At 36.2% G+C, this 14,016-nt stretch overlaps 1 protein-coding gene across 3 annotated transcripts in view; it reads left to right on the top strand.

Annotated features, from left to right (window-relative positions):
* Window positions 1–14,016, top strand: part of TRAPPC8 (trafficking protein particle complex subunit 8) — an 89,973-nt gene that overhangs the window by 51,497 nt on the left and 24,460 nt on the right. For all 3 annotated transcript variants that reach the window (XM_047794059.1, XM_047794060.1, XM_047794061.1), the window contains exons 19-20: window positions 868–1,022; window positions 8,623–9,065. In XM_047794059.1, the coding sequence (XP_047650015.1) occupies window positions 868–1,022; window positions 8,623–9,065 (598 nt within the window). The remainder of the gene's footprint in view (window positions 1–867; window positions 1,023–8,622; window positions 9,066–14,016) is intronic.

Raw genomic sequence — 14,016 nt, 5'->3', positions numbered from 1 at the left:
ATCTGACTAGGAACTGTGAGGTTGCAGGTTCGATCCCTGGCCTCGCTCAGTGGGTTAAGGATCTGGTGTTGCCGTGAGCTGTGGTGTAGGTCGCAGGCGTGGCTCAGATCTGGCATTGCTGTGGCTGTGGTGTAGGCTGGCAGCTGTAGCTCTGATTAGACCCCTAGCCTGGGAAGCTCCATATGTCACCGGTGCGGCCCTGAAAAGTGAAAAAAAGCAAAAAAAGAAATGTAGTTGTATACCCTAGGTTTTTTCACACCTGCATGTACTGCTTAGAAGCCTTTGGAAAAAATCTCGCATGAATATTAAATGAGTTTTAAGTTTGAGATTAAAAATCTTTAATTTTCTTTGTGCAATCTATTGAGAAGATGCAGTTATTTGTAATCCAGAAATAATTCAAATTCGTGTGTGTGTATATATATATAAAGTTTATATATATATATGAATATGAGTAAAAGTGAAAAGTTGACCTATTCAACATTGTAGAATATTTTTTCTTCTGAAAATAGGTCTTTTCTTAGTCTGAATCAAATTATAGGTCCCACCAAAGCTATTCTCTCAGATCTTTTTGGTTAATCATCTCATTATGGTTAAATACCAGTTTCAAAAAACTTCCTATTTAGTGATGTGTAGTCCTACTGCAAGGTAAGTAAATCCTTATAAAATGAGAACTTAAGCAGTATACAATAGAGGTGATTAAACATGAAAATAAAATATGCTAAATTATTTGATTAACCATGCTAATCAGTAATTGTCTAAAATTTTTCTACAAATAATCTGAAACCTATAGAATGCATATATTCAAGCTAAATTGATATCAGTTAACATACCAAATTATTTTAGGGCATCAATTGTTTTTTATTTCAGGAAAACATTCCTTGAGTATGTCAGTCCGAGGGAGACAGGATTTAGAAATTCAAGGTCCTCGACTTAACAACACAAAAGAAGAGAAAACATCTATTAAATATGGTCCTGATCGACGTTTAGATCCCATAATCACTGAGGAAATGCCACTATTGGAGGTATTTCACTTTTTAAAATTTCATGGACTTAATAATTGATCTATAAGGTGAGATGATACTTTGGTAAATTAATTTTAGACTTTGAGATAATTGATATATTGAACCGAACTTTTAAATTATTGTTAAGCTAGTGTTAAATAGATACAATTCACAAAGATAAGGTTATCATGCAAATTGGCATTTAGTCACAGACAAGTTATAAGATATAATCCTCAAAATATTTCTGGAAGTTGGGAGAACACTTCTGAAAGAACACTTTGGTTGTTATTAAAATCAATGGTTCTTTTTCAGTAATATGTAAAAATAATATAAGAAATAATTCTTGTAAAAATTTAAGCAATATGAAAAATTTAGCAGTATAGATAAGCATATGAATAAAAGCAATATTCCCTTCACTTTCTTTGTATCCCACCCTGTCCTACTTTTCATGCCATATGTATTAAATGTCTTTTAGTTGCAAAAGATAGAAACCGATGCTAGGTAGCATATGCCCCAAAACAGAAAATAGTATTATTTAGTTTGAAGGACTTTGGAATATCTCATGGAAACTGAAGTATCATAGAACATCTTGTCCCAAAAAAGAATTAAGGACTTAGCAGCTCCAGGGAATTTGGCAGCAAACATTTGTAAAGCCTTTAGAAAGCATTGCCTTTAGCATGATCTTAGTTTAACAACTTCTGGTCTTTATGGGAGTTCCTGTCATGGCTCAGTGGTTAATGAATCCGACTAGGAACCATGAGGTTGGGGGTTCCATCCCTGGCCTTGCTCATTGGGTTAAGGATCTGGCGTTGCCGTGAGCTGTGGTGTAGGTTGCAGACGCGGCTCGGATCCCTTGTTGCTGTGGCTCTGGCGTAGGCGGTTGGCTACAGTTTTGATTACAGATTGGACCTCTAGCCTGGGAACCTCCATATGCCAAGGGAGCGGGCCTAGGAAAGGCAAAAAAAAAAAGACAATAAACAAACAAACAAACAAACAACTTCTGGTCTTTATGCTGCATCACTACAAATTTCTAGTTTCTAAGAGAGAGATCTGACCTACCCTGAATTAGGTATCTATCTGACGCCAATGACAAGGCCTTGTAGTTTAAGTGTGAACCCTGGAAGAATGTTTTTCCTCCTCCATCCTTAAATTTCCCGAGTAGGCACCTTCAGAAAGTGACAATGAGAGCAAATTGATGTTTCTCCTTTCAGACCTTTTATTATACACTTGTCTTTTTAGTATTAATTCTGCACATTTTATCCAGTGACTTGCTTTTTGTCCTTAACAATATAACTTGGTCTTTGTTTTCATTCAGTACAAATTCTTTTTTAACAGCTACATATGGTATTCCTTTATTTAGATATGTTGTAATGTATTTTAATCACTTAGGTATGATAGGTGTGGTTCTAGTTTCTTATCATTACTAATAGTTTTGTAGTAAAAATCATTATGTATATATTTTGTCCATGTTCTAGTTTAGACTTTTAGAAATGGAATTATTGGGTCAATTTTGCAATATGCTACAAAATTATCCTAAGTAGGGCTGTAGTAATTGGCACTTTTCTTCAGAATTAAAGTGCCCATTATTTCACATCTATGAAATACTGGATATTATCAGTTTGTTTTTTTAACATTTGTAAATCAGGCTGGTGAAAAATGGCATTTCTCTGATAACTGATAAGATTGGTCAGCCTTGGTATTTTTTTTGTCCATATGATTTTTTCTTTCATATATCCAAATGATTCCTTTTAGTTGGGTGTATTTCCTTTTTCTCATTGGGTGATTTTTATGTGTACTAATCATATACCTGTAGTGGTGGAGTAGGGAACATTCTCATGAAAATGGTGATGTGTGTGTTTGTTGAGAGAAAGGTATTGTTGAGAAAGGTACTGCCTGGGTTCTGCCCAGACTTTATACTTGCTTAATTATGTTGTGTTTAAGGAGTTGTGTAGGGCAAATAAAAGACTTAAATAGACTGACTTCAGTGCTAGTTTATGGTTGATAAATATTTGTACGTATTTTAATTTGAATTGGTATCGTTCACCATTTTAAGGTTTTTAACTTGCATGAAATCATGTCTGATAGTCTTCTACTTGGTTTCTTCTAGGTTTTGTATTACAGAGACTTACATAGTCAAAACTTTTATATTTTATTTTTTAATGTCTTTTTTTAAATACAAATGAAAATACGCTTCTGATTGTCGAAGGGTACAGGTCAAACTTTGCTTCTAGTCCTAATTACCATTAATATTGGCAACTCATGATGGCTCTTTCTAATATACTGATAGGCTAAAAGTATCCATACCTGTTAAATTTCTGCATGATGCCTATTCTCCTGGACATTTTCTTTTCTCTTTTGGTGTCAGTACCATACTCTTGCTTTATCATCTTTTTTTTTTTTTTTTTAATCTAGCAAGCCAAGGCCTTACAATTTTTAATTTTTTTTCTTATGCTTACACCACTTTTGACCAGGTTTGTCAGGTTCCCACAATAAGGCATTGGAGTTTTATTAGGATTGCATTGCCATAGGTAGGATTTTTGAGGCAGAAGATGAATTGGTATCCAATGTTATTTTAGGGCTATTCAATACCATTGTAGTTTTTTGGGGGGCGGGGGGAGGGGGCTGCACCCGTGGCATATGGAAATTCCCAGGCTTAAGGGTTGAATCAGAGCTGCAGCAGCTGGCCTATGCCCTAGCCACATCAATGCCAGATTCAAGCTGCGTCTGTGATATACAACACAGCTCATGGCAATGCCGGATCCTTAACCCACTGAGCAGGGCCAGGGATTGAACCTACATCCACATGGATACCAGTTGAGTTTATTACCACAGAGCTACAACAGGAACTCTGACACCATTTTAATTTAGAAGTCATTAACTAATAAACATTTTGCTTATGATTATATAAATGGGAATTTGTTAGAGCTTACTTGCAAAAGGGGAGATTCTGATCTCTGGTTAAAGTTGCAAGATAAATCAGTAGAGAATACCAAAATACTCATTTTTGTAGGTTCTACTAGCTTATGATTTTTATTTTACTATGTCAGTTAAATGTTTTCAGTTATTAAGATTGTTAAATGTACCAGTGGTTTTTAAGTGCCGTGCTTCTCAGGCACATATTGTTAATGGATAGAGTTCAGCATTTTGGCCTCTGTCTAAGCCCAGCTCTAATTAACTGATCTTAGAAAGTTTGTTCACTTATATAATGAAATAAGTTGAACCAGATGGTGGTTTTTATTTGTTTGTTTTTTAGAGTTTGTAATTCTTTTTTAAAAATTTAACTTTACATTGGAGTATAGTTATTTACAATGTTTTCGTTTCAGGTGTATAGCAGAGTGGTTCAGTTATATGTATACATATCCCTTCTTTTTTCATATCCTTTTCCCATGTAGGTTATTATTGAATACTGAGTGGAGTTCCATGTGCTGTACAGTAGCTCCTTGTTGATTATCTATTTTTATTAGTTTAAGTATAGTTAATTTATAATGTGTCAATATCTGCTGTATAGCAAAGTGACTCAGTCCTACGTATATCTGTACACATTCTTTTTTAATGTTATTTTCCATCATGGTTTATGCCAGGAGACTGGATATAATTCCCTGTGTTACACAGTAGGACCTTGTTATCTATCCATTCTAAATGTAATAGGTCGAGATAACTAACCCTAACATCCCAGTCCATCCCACTCTCTCCCCTCTCCCCCTTGGCAATTCACAGTCTGTTCTCTATGTCTGTGAGTCTGTTTCTGTTTTGTAGATAGGTTCTTTTGTGCTGTATTTTAGATGCCACATGTAAATGATATCATATGGTATTTGTCCTTCTCTTTCTGACTTACTTCAGTTAGTATGATAATCTCTGGTTGTCTGTGTTGCTGCTAATAGCATTATTTCATTCTTTTTTACGGCTGATAATTTTATATGTAGTAGTGTGTATATGTTAATCCCAAACTCCCAGTGCATCCCCTCCCTCTGCCCCTTTCCCTTTTGGTAACCATAAGTTTGTTTTGAAGTCTGTGAGTCTGTTTCTGTTTTGTAAATAAGTTCATTTCTATCTTTTTTTTTTTTTAGATTTGACATAGAAATGTTATCATATCATATTTGTCTTTTTCTGTCTGCCTTACTGCACTCAGCATGATAATCTCTGAGTCCATCCGTGTTGCCACAGATGGCATTATATCATTCTTTTTTAAATATTCCATTGTATATATTTACCACATCTTCTTTATCTTCCCTCTTTTGATGGACATTTAGGTTGCTTCCATGTCTTGGCTGTTGTAGATAGTGCTGTAGTGAACTTTGGGGTGTATGTATCTTTTTGAATTATGATTTTCTCTGGATAGATGCTCAGGAGTGGAACTTCTAGGTCATATGGTAGTTCTGTTTTTAGTTTTTCAAGGAACATCCATACTGTTTTCCATAGTGGTTGTACCAGTTTATCTTCCCACTAGTAGTATAGGAGAGTGAACCAGATGATACTTGACTTTTAAGTTCTCTTTAACAGTCTTTAAATTTACATTCATCTTGTTTTTGATACTGCTGGTTCTATACTTTGCTTCTTGAATACTATAGTGTTTTATTTTTAAAATTTTATTGTTATAGATGCCATTCTCCCTTAAGAGGGTATTTTAAAGCAGAGGACTTCCTATTCTACATAACAACTGTACATTCACTTTTTTTTTCAAAATCACCAAGAAAAAATATTTTGATTTAATTTAACTTAATTATATAATAAGATTTTAACAAGCAAATCTCTTGTATGGCAAAACATGCATGAACAAAGAAAAAAGATAAATGAAAACCTGGAAAATAATCACAAAGAGTTGATATAGTGCAGATTTAGTTAGAGGCCTTTTCTATGAGTTCTTTGTGTTGTTTGGTTTCCTAATATGAGTTTCATTTCATCTTTCATGTATTCAGGCACATCCATAAGTTGACACTTTAAGTTTCGAGTTTTTGTTTCTTCAGTGTGGGAATCTAAAGAAAATCATCAAGTAGTCTAAGTATAATATATGTCCAGATTTTATCTATTGGTAGTAGCTGGACTTCAAGGTATAGATGGAAGCAGTTTATGCAATATTTAATTTGTTCCTTAAACACTTTAAATTCCGTACGATATATCTGCATAAAATATTAGCAATGGGAATATTCTATGAATTTTTTTTGATGAACAATAGTAGACATCAATATTAGTAAAAAAAGAAATCCTAATGTCTGCAGATGGATTCTTAACCCACAGGAATTCCTTTTTTTTTTTTTTTTTAACTTTTTGTTAGGAAAACTTTTTATAAAAAAACAGAAGATCAAGCTCCTTCAGGTTTCCACTGCATAGGCAGTGTGTTGTGTATATGTAGTTTATTCAGCCAGACTTTTGTGATAGACAGGTGTCTAATCACTTGCTGTTACAGCTAAAACCACAGTGACTAACCTTACGCATACCATGCATCATGTATATGCATATCACACATGCCTCTTTAGGATAAATTAGAAGTATGATTCCTGGTTCCTGGCCTTATTTTTCATTTAAATTGGAAGCGGTCCCAAAACATCAGCTGTTTCAAAGGACATTTAGTAACAATGCGTTTGAAGTAAAGGCTCCATATACTGATTCTCTTTAAAGAGTCAACATTGTATATTTAGTAAAATGTTTATTCTGAAGATAAATTGGATAATGTCCTACAAATGGTGTATCACTGGTCTTTTACTTATTCCATTACTCACCTCATTTTACAAGTATTGCAGCCTTCTTTATAGTATCCAGGTGTCTGGGTGTGTTTTAGTGTGTGTTTACAGTACTCTATTTCACTTGTTACTCAGACAGCTGTTTTTGATGTAACAAATCAAAATTCCTCACAAATTTTAGCTTATTTGACTAAGCTCATCAGCACCAGCTAATCAGTATACTGGTAGTGTCTTCAATGTAATACTAAGTTTATTTTTTCCTTTTTTTTTGGCCACACCCATGGCATGTGGAAGTTCCCGGGCCAGGGATTTAACCCACACCACAGCAATGACCTGAGCTGTTGCAGTGACAACACTAAATCCTTAACCTGCTGTGCCACGGGAGAACGCCTCCTGTCTTCTTAATCTCTTAAATTAAGAAGTTTTGGGTATCTATGTCAATCCCTTGTTGTCTTACATCCATTTTTAAAGCCTTGGGTTTCTTCCAGTTTTATCTAATTTCTTAAGAATATGGCCATAATAAAGTCCCATTCAAGCTTAGATTAAAAGACGCAGATATTTCTGCTGGCCTTTAATAACTTCTTTGGGACAGCCAGCTATAACTTCATTCCTTATACTGTTGCCTTTATATTCCTCCTTTTTTAAATGTTGTCAGTGTATATCTGACATTTACACTTGTGGGTCTTTTAAATAAAAATGACCTAATTGATGATTTTGTTAGCCCATATTTGTAACTCTTTGGTACAGGTCCATAATCCCTTATCTGAAATTCTTAAGCCAAGCTGATTTTTAGTCAGTTCTTTAAAAACTTTTTTAGAAATTGTGCATGTGTATGTGTGTGTTTACATCTAAAGTGTTATCTGGCTCGTTAGGTTTGTGGCAGCGCCTTGTCATCAAGCACATTAATGTGGCTTTGTGAACCATATGAATATCACACTAAATGAGAAAGGCTATAAAGAGCCTCCATTAGTCCGGTCAGGTTTTTTTGAGGGGGTGCTACACCCATAGCATTGGAAGGGTGGGCCAGGGATTGAATCCATGCCGCAGTTGTGACCTGCACATAGCTGTGGCAATGCCAGATCCTTAACAAGCTGCACCACAGGGGAAGATAAGGTTTTACAAGATCAGTTTATGCTTCCACATGGGTTACTGAAAGCCTGAAGATGTTCAGAGCAATTGGGTTTTAAAACTATGGATATGGAATCATGCATTTGTACATTTTTCCCTTTTAAAACATATTGTATGTCTTTTTTCTTTCTTTCTTTCTTTTTTGTCTTTTTGTTTCCTTTCTAGGGCTGCACCTGAGGCATATGGAGGTTCCTAGGTTAGGGGTCTAATTGGAGCTGTAGCCACTGGCCTATGCCAGAGCCACAGCAATGAGGGATCCAAGCTGCGTCTTGGATCTACACCACACCTCATGGTAATGCCAGATCCTTAACCCACTGAGCAAGGCAACCCATTGAATCTGCAACCTCATGGTTCCTAGTCGGATTTGTTAACCGCTGAGCCATGACGGGAAGTCCGCGTGTCTTTTCGTTTTAATAATGTATAAATAGATAGTTGATATGTTTTTTAAGTTGAAAATATTAAGGGGTTTTCAACTGTTAATTGTTTAATTCATTTGACCATGTTAAATTACCTGCAGCTTCTCTTGTCTGTAATCTACACAGTTGTGAAAGTTTTGCCGATAGCTCTCTAGATAATGACCTTGTTCCTTCAATTCAGAACTTTGAAATCTGCTGCTGAGTAACACTGGTCTCTCTCATCTTTTTTTAAAAAAGTGAAATTCTTAATTGCCACATAATTGCCACATAACTCAGGGAGATATCAAAGAGAATTAATAAAATACTTGTAAACCTGTAGTAGAGAATTAAAGTGTTATTCGTTAGAGGTTCAGAATTCTTAACAGACAATATAATGATATTTTTTTCCCTCCAATGCAGGTGTTCTTTATACATTTTCCTACAGGGCTCCTCTGTGGGGAAATCCGAAAAGCATATGTAGAATTTGTCAACGTCAGCAAATGTCCTCTTACTGGATTGAGGGTTGTTTCTAAACGTCCAGAGTTCTTTACTTTCGGTGGTAACACAGCTGCTCTAACACCGCTAAGTCCCTCAGCCTCTGAGAACTGTAGTGCTTACAAGACTGTTGTGACAGATCCTACCTCTGTGTGTACAGCACTCACATCATCAGCTTCTTCTGTAGACTTTGGCATTGGCACAGGAAGTCAGCCAGAGGTGATTCCTGTTCCCCTTCCTGACACTGTTCTTCTGCCTGGAGCTTCAGTTCAGCTGCCGATGTGGTTGCGTGGGCCAGATGAAGAAGGTGTCCATGAAATTAACTTTTTGTTTTACTATGAAAGTGTTAAAAAGCAGCCCAAAATACGGTGAGTGTTAAAGAAAAAAAAAACCTTTGACTTAATCTCTGCATTTAATATTCATCTATATTCCATTGTTTATTGACGAATTACCCCCTTCCAAATTATGCGTGAAGTTTATATCTGAGATTGTCCCTAATCTAAGTTTTAAGTAGCCAAAAGTGGGGAAAAAATTAAGCTACATTAAATGTTTTTCGTGCTTCTGTCTATAAACTTCATGATTCTTTGACACAGTTAAGTATTGTGGATAAAATTATCACATAATAGTGAAATTCACAAGTAGCATGTATTAACATAGGGTGTTATTTAGCGTGAAGTCAACCTGCCTACAGTCATCCTTTTTAAAGAAAATTATTTTATTTTGATTTTCTTTTTTCCTCTTGCCTCCTCTCTCCACTCCCTGTCTTACCTCACAAAATATGTGTATTTGCAGAAGAGATGATTTGGGTGGTGTTGGGGGGGTCTCTGAAGAAATCAAACCTAACCAACATGCACAAGCATCTGTTGCCTCTGTATTGCACAGCAGAATAGTTTGTAATAATGCCATTTTCATTTTTACAAAATTAACAAGAAATAACTATGTCGGGAGTTCCTGCTGCGGTGCAGTGGGTTAAGAATCTGCAATGGCTAGTAGCAATACTCATATCAGACAAAATAGACTTTAAAATGAATAATATTTTAAGGGACAAAGAAGGGCATTACATAATGATCAAAGGATCAGTCCAAGAAGAAGATATAACAATTTTAAATATCTACGCACCCAACATAGGTTCACTGCAGTATATAAGGCAACTGCTAACAACCTTAAAAGGATAAATCGACAATAACATAGTCATAGTGGGGGACTTTAACACCTCACATACAGCAATAGACAGATCAACCAGACAGAAAATCAATAAGGAAACACAGGACCTGAATGATGTATTAAACCAGATGGACTTAATAGATATTTACAGACATTTCATCCAAAAGCAGAAGAATACACATTCTTCTCAAGTGCACATGGAACATTCTCTAAGATCGATTATATCCTGGGCTACAAATCCAACCTTGGTAACTTTAAGAAAATTGAAATCATATCAAGCATCTTTTCCGACCACAATGCTATACGACTAGAAATCAACAACAAGAAAAAAAACTGCAAAAAACACAAACATGTGGAGACTCAACAACATGCTACTAAACAACCAATGGAACACTGAAGAAATCAAAGAGGAAATTAAAAAATACCTGGAAGCAAATGACAATGAAGATACGACACTCCAAAACCTATGGGATGCAGCAAAAGCCATTCTAAGAGGAAAGTTTATAGCAATACAAGCCCACCTCAGGAAACAAGAAAAAGCTCAAATAAACAAGCTAACTTTACACTTCAAGCAGCTTGAGAGAGAACAGACAAGACCTAAAGTGAGTAGAAGGAAAGAAATCATAAAGATCAGAGCAGAAATCAATGAAATAGAAATGACAAAAGCAATAGAAAAGATCAATGAAATGAAAAGCTGGTTCTTTGGAAAGATCAACAAAATTGATAAACCCTTAGCCAGACTTATCAAGCAAAAAAGAGAGAGGACTCAAATCAACAAAATTAGAAATGAAAAAGGAGAAGTAACAGCAGACATCACAGAAATACAAAGGATCATAAGAGACTACTATATGCAACTACATGCCAATAAAATGGAAAACCTAGAAGAAATGGACAAATTCTTAGAAAAATACAATCTTCCAAGACTAAACCAAGATGAAATAGAAAAGAGGGATGGACCAATCACAAGAACTGAAATTGAAACTGTGGTTAAAAAACTTCCAACAGGAGTTCCCGTCATGGCTCAGTGGTTAATGAATCCGACAAGGAACCATGAGGTTGTGGGTTCGATCCCTGGCCTTGCTCAGTGGCTTAAGGATCTGGCATTGCCATGAGCTGTAGCTGTAGCAGCAGCTACAGCTCTGATTCAACCCCTAGCCTGGGAACATCCATATGCCGCAGAAGCAGCCCTAGGAAAGGAAAAAAAAAAAAAACAAAAAAAAAAACTTCCAACAAACACAAGTCCAGGACCAGATGGATTCACAGGCGAATTCTATCAAACATTTAGAGAAGAGCTAACACCAATCCTTCTGAAACTATTTCAAAAAATTGCAGAGGAAGCCACCAATTCTATGAGGCCACCATCACCCTGGTACCAAAACCAAAGATACCACAAAAAAAGAAAACTACAGGCCAGTTTCATTGATGAACATCGATGCAAAAATCCTCAACCAAATACTAGCAAACCGCATCCAACAATACATTCAAAGGATTGTACATCATGATCAAGTGGGATTTATCCGAGGCATGCAAGGGTTCTTCAATATCCACAAATCCATTAGTGTGATACACCACATTAACAAACTGAAGAATAAAAACCATATGATCCTCTCAATAGATGCAGAAAAAGCCTTTGACAAAATCCAACACCCATTTCTGATAAAAACCCTTCAGAAAGTGGGCATAACGGGAACCTACCTCCACATGATAAAGGCCATATGTGACAAACCCACAGCTAACATCATTCTCAATGGTGAAAAGCTGAAAGAATTCCCGCCGAGATCAGGAACCAGACAAGGATGTCTGCTCTCGCCACTACTCTTCAACATAATTCTGGAAGTCCTAGCCACAGCAATCAGAGAAGTAAAAGAGAAAAAAGGAATGAATCCAAATTGGAAAGGAAGAAGTAAAACTATCACTATTTGCAGATGACATGATACTATACCTAGAGAATCCTAAAGACTCTACCAGAAAACTGTTAGAGCTCATCCATGAATTTGGCAAAGTTGCAGGATACAAAATTAATACACAAAAATCGATGGCATTTCTATATACTAAAAATGAAAGATCAGAAAGAGAAATTAGGGAAGCAGTCCCGTTTACCATTGCATCCAAAAGAATAAAATACCTAGGAGTAAACCTACGTAAAGAGACAAAGGACCTGTACTCTGAAAACTATAAGCCACTGATGAAAGAAATCAAAGATGACACCAATAGAAGGAAAGACATACCATGCTTATGGATTGGAAGAGTTAATATTATCAAAATGACTATACTACCTAAGGCAATCTACAGATTCAATGCAATCCCTATCAAATCACAAAGGACATTTTTCACAGAACTCAAACAAAACATTTTAAAGTTTGTTTGGAAGCACAAAAGACCCAGAATAGCCAAAGACATCCTGAAAAAGAAAAATGGAGCTGGAGGAATCAGGCTCCAGAACTTCAGACTCTACTACAAAGCAACAATCATCAAAACCACCTGGCACTGGCACCAAGACAGAAATAGAGAACAGTGGAACAGGATAGAAAGCCCAGAATTCAACCCACGCACCTATAGCCAACTCATCTATGACAAAGGAGGCAAGGATATACAATGGAGAAAGGACAGCTGGCTCAATAAGTGGTGCTGGGAAAACTGGACAGCCACATGGAAAAGAATGAAATGAGAACACTCCCTAACACCATACACAAAAATCAACTCCAAATGGATTAAAGACCTAGATAGAAGACCAGACGCTATAAAACTCTTTAGAGGAAAACAGGCCAAACACTCTCTGACATAAATGACAGCAACATCTTCTCAGATCCACCTCTCAGAGTATTGACAACAAAAACAAAAATAAACAGATGGGACCTAATCGAACTTAAAAGTGTCTGCACAGCAAAGGAAACCCTAAACAAAACAAAAAGACAACCCACAGAACGGGAGAAAATCTATGCAAATGAATCAACTGACAAGGGATTAATCTCCAAAATTTATGAACAACTTCTGCAGCTCCATACCAACAAAACAAACAACCCCATCACAAAATGGGCAGAAGATCTAAACAGACACTTCTCCAAAGAAGATATACAGATGGCCGAGAAACATATGAAAAGATGTTCAACATCACTCATGATTAGAGAGATGCAAATCAAAACCACGATGAGGTATCACCTTACACCAGCCGGAATGGCCATCTTCCAAAAGTCTACAAACAATAAGTGTGGGAGAGGGTGTGGAGAAAAAGGAACCTTATTACACTGTTGGTGAGATTGTACATTGGTGCAACCACTGTGGAAAACAGTATGGAGATTCCTCAGAAAACTAAACATAGAACTACCATTTGATCTAGCAATCCCACTCCTGGGCATCTATCCAGAGGAAACCATGACTCTCAAAGACACATGTACTCCGATGTTCATTGCAGCACTATTTACAATAGCCAAGACCTAGAAACAACCTAAATGTCCATCGACAGAGGAGTGGATCAAGAAGAGGTGGTACATATACACAATGGAATATTACTCAGCCATTAAAAAGAACGAAATACCAGCATTTTTTGCAATATGGATGTACCTAGAAACTATCATGCTAAGTGAAGTCAGCCATAATGAGACACCAACATCAAATGCTTTCACTGACATGTGGAATCTGAAAAAAGGCCAGACTGAACTTCTTTGCAGAACAGATACTGACTCACAGACATTGAAAAACTTATGGTCGCTAGAGGAGACAGTTTGAGGGGGTGGGGGGATGTGCTTGGGCTGTGGGATGGAAATCCTATGAAATCAGATTGTTGTGATCATTATACAACTACAGATGTGATAAATTCATTTGAGTAATTAAAAAAAAAAAAAGAATCTGCAATGGCTTGGGTTGCCAAAGAAGTACCAATTCCTTCCCTGGCCTGGAAATTTCCATATGTTGTGGGTGTGGCCATTAAAAAAGAAAAAAAGAAAAAAAAGAAATAGCTATGCTACATTGTAATGTTTAATGGAATGTTCAAAATATTTTGTGAAAGTTACTATGAGAACAAAATGATATAATTTTAAGAACAAGTACATTTTAGGTCCTTAATAAATGTTAATTCCCCTTAAGAAAATGATAGAAAAGCAGGGCAGTCCAGAAAGCCTTTGTGAAAGATAGTGGTTAAACAAGTTCCCAAGGAAA

Source organism: Phacochoerus africanus, chromosome 8, assembly GCF_016906955.1.
Source record: "Phacochoerus africanus isolate WHEZ1 chromosome 8, ROS_Pafr_v1, whole genome shotgun sequence".
Taxonomy (NCBI): Eukaryota; Metazoa; Chordata; class Mammalia; order Artiodactyla; family Suidae; genus Phacochoerus; species Phacochoerus africanus.
Note: the sequence above shows the minus strand (reverse complement) of the source record. Positions and strands in the feature narration are given on the sequence as shown.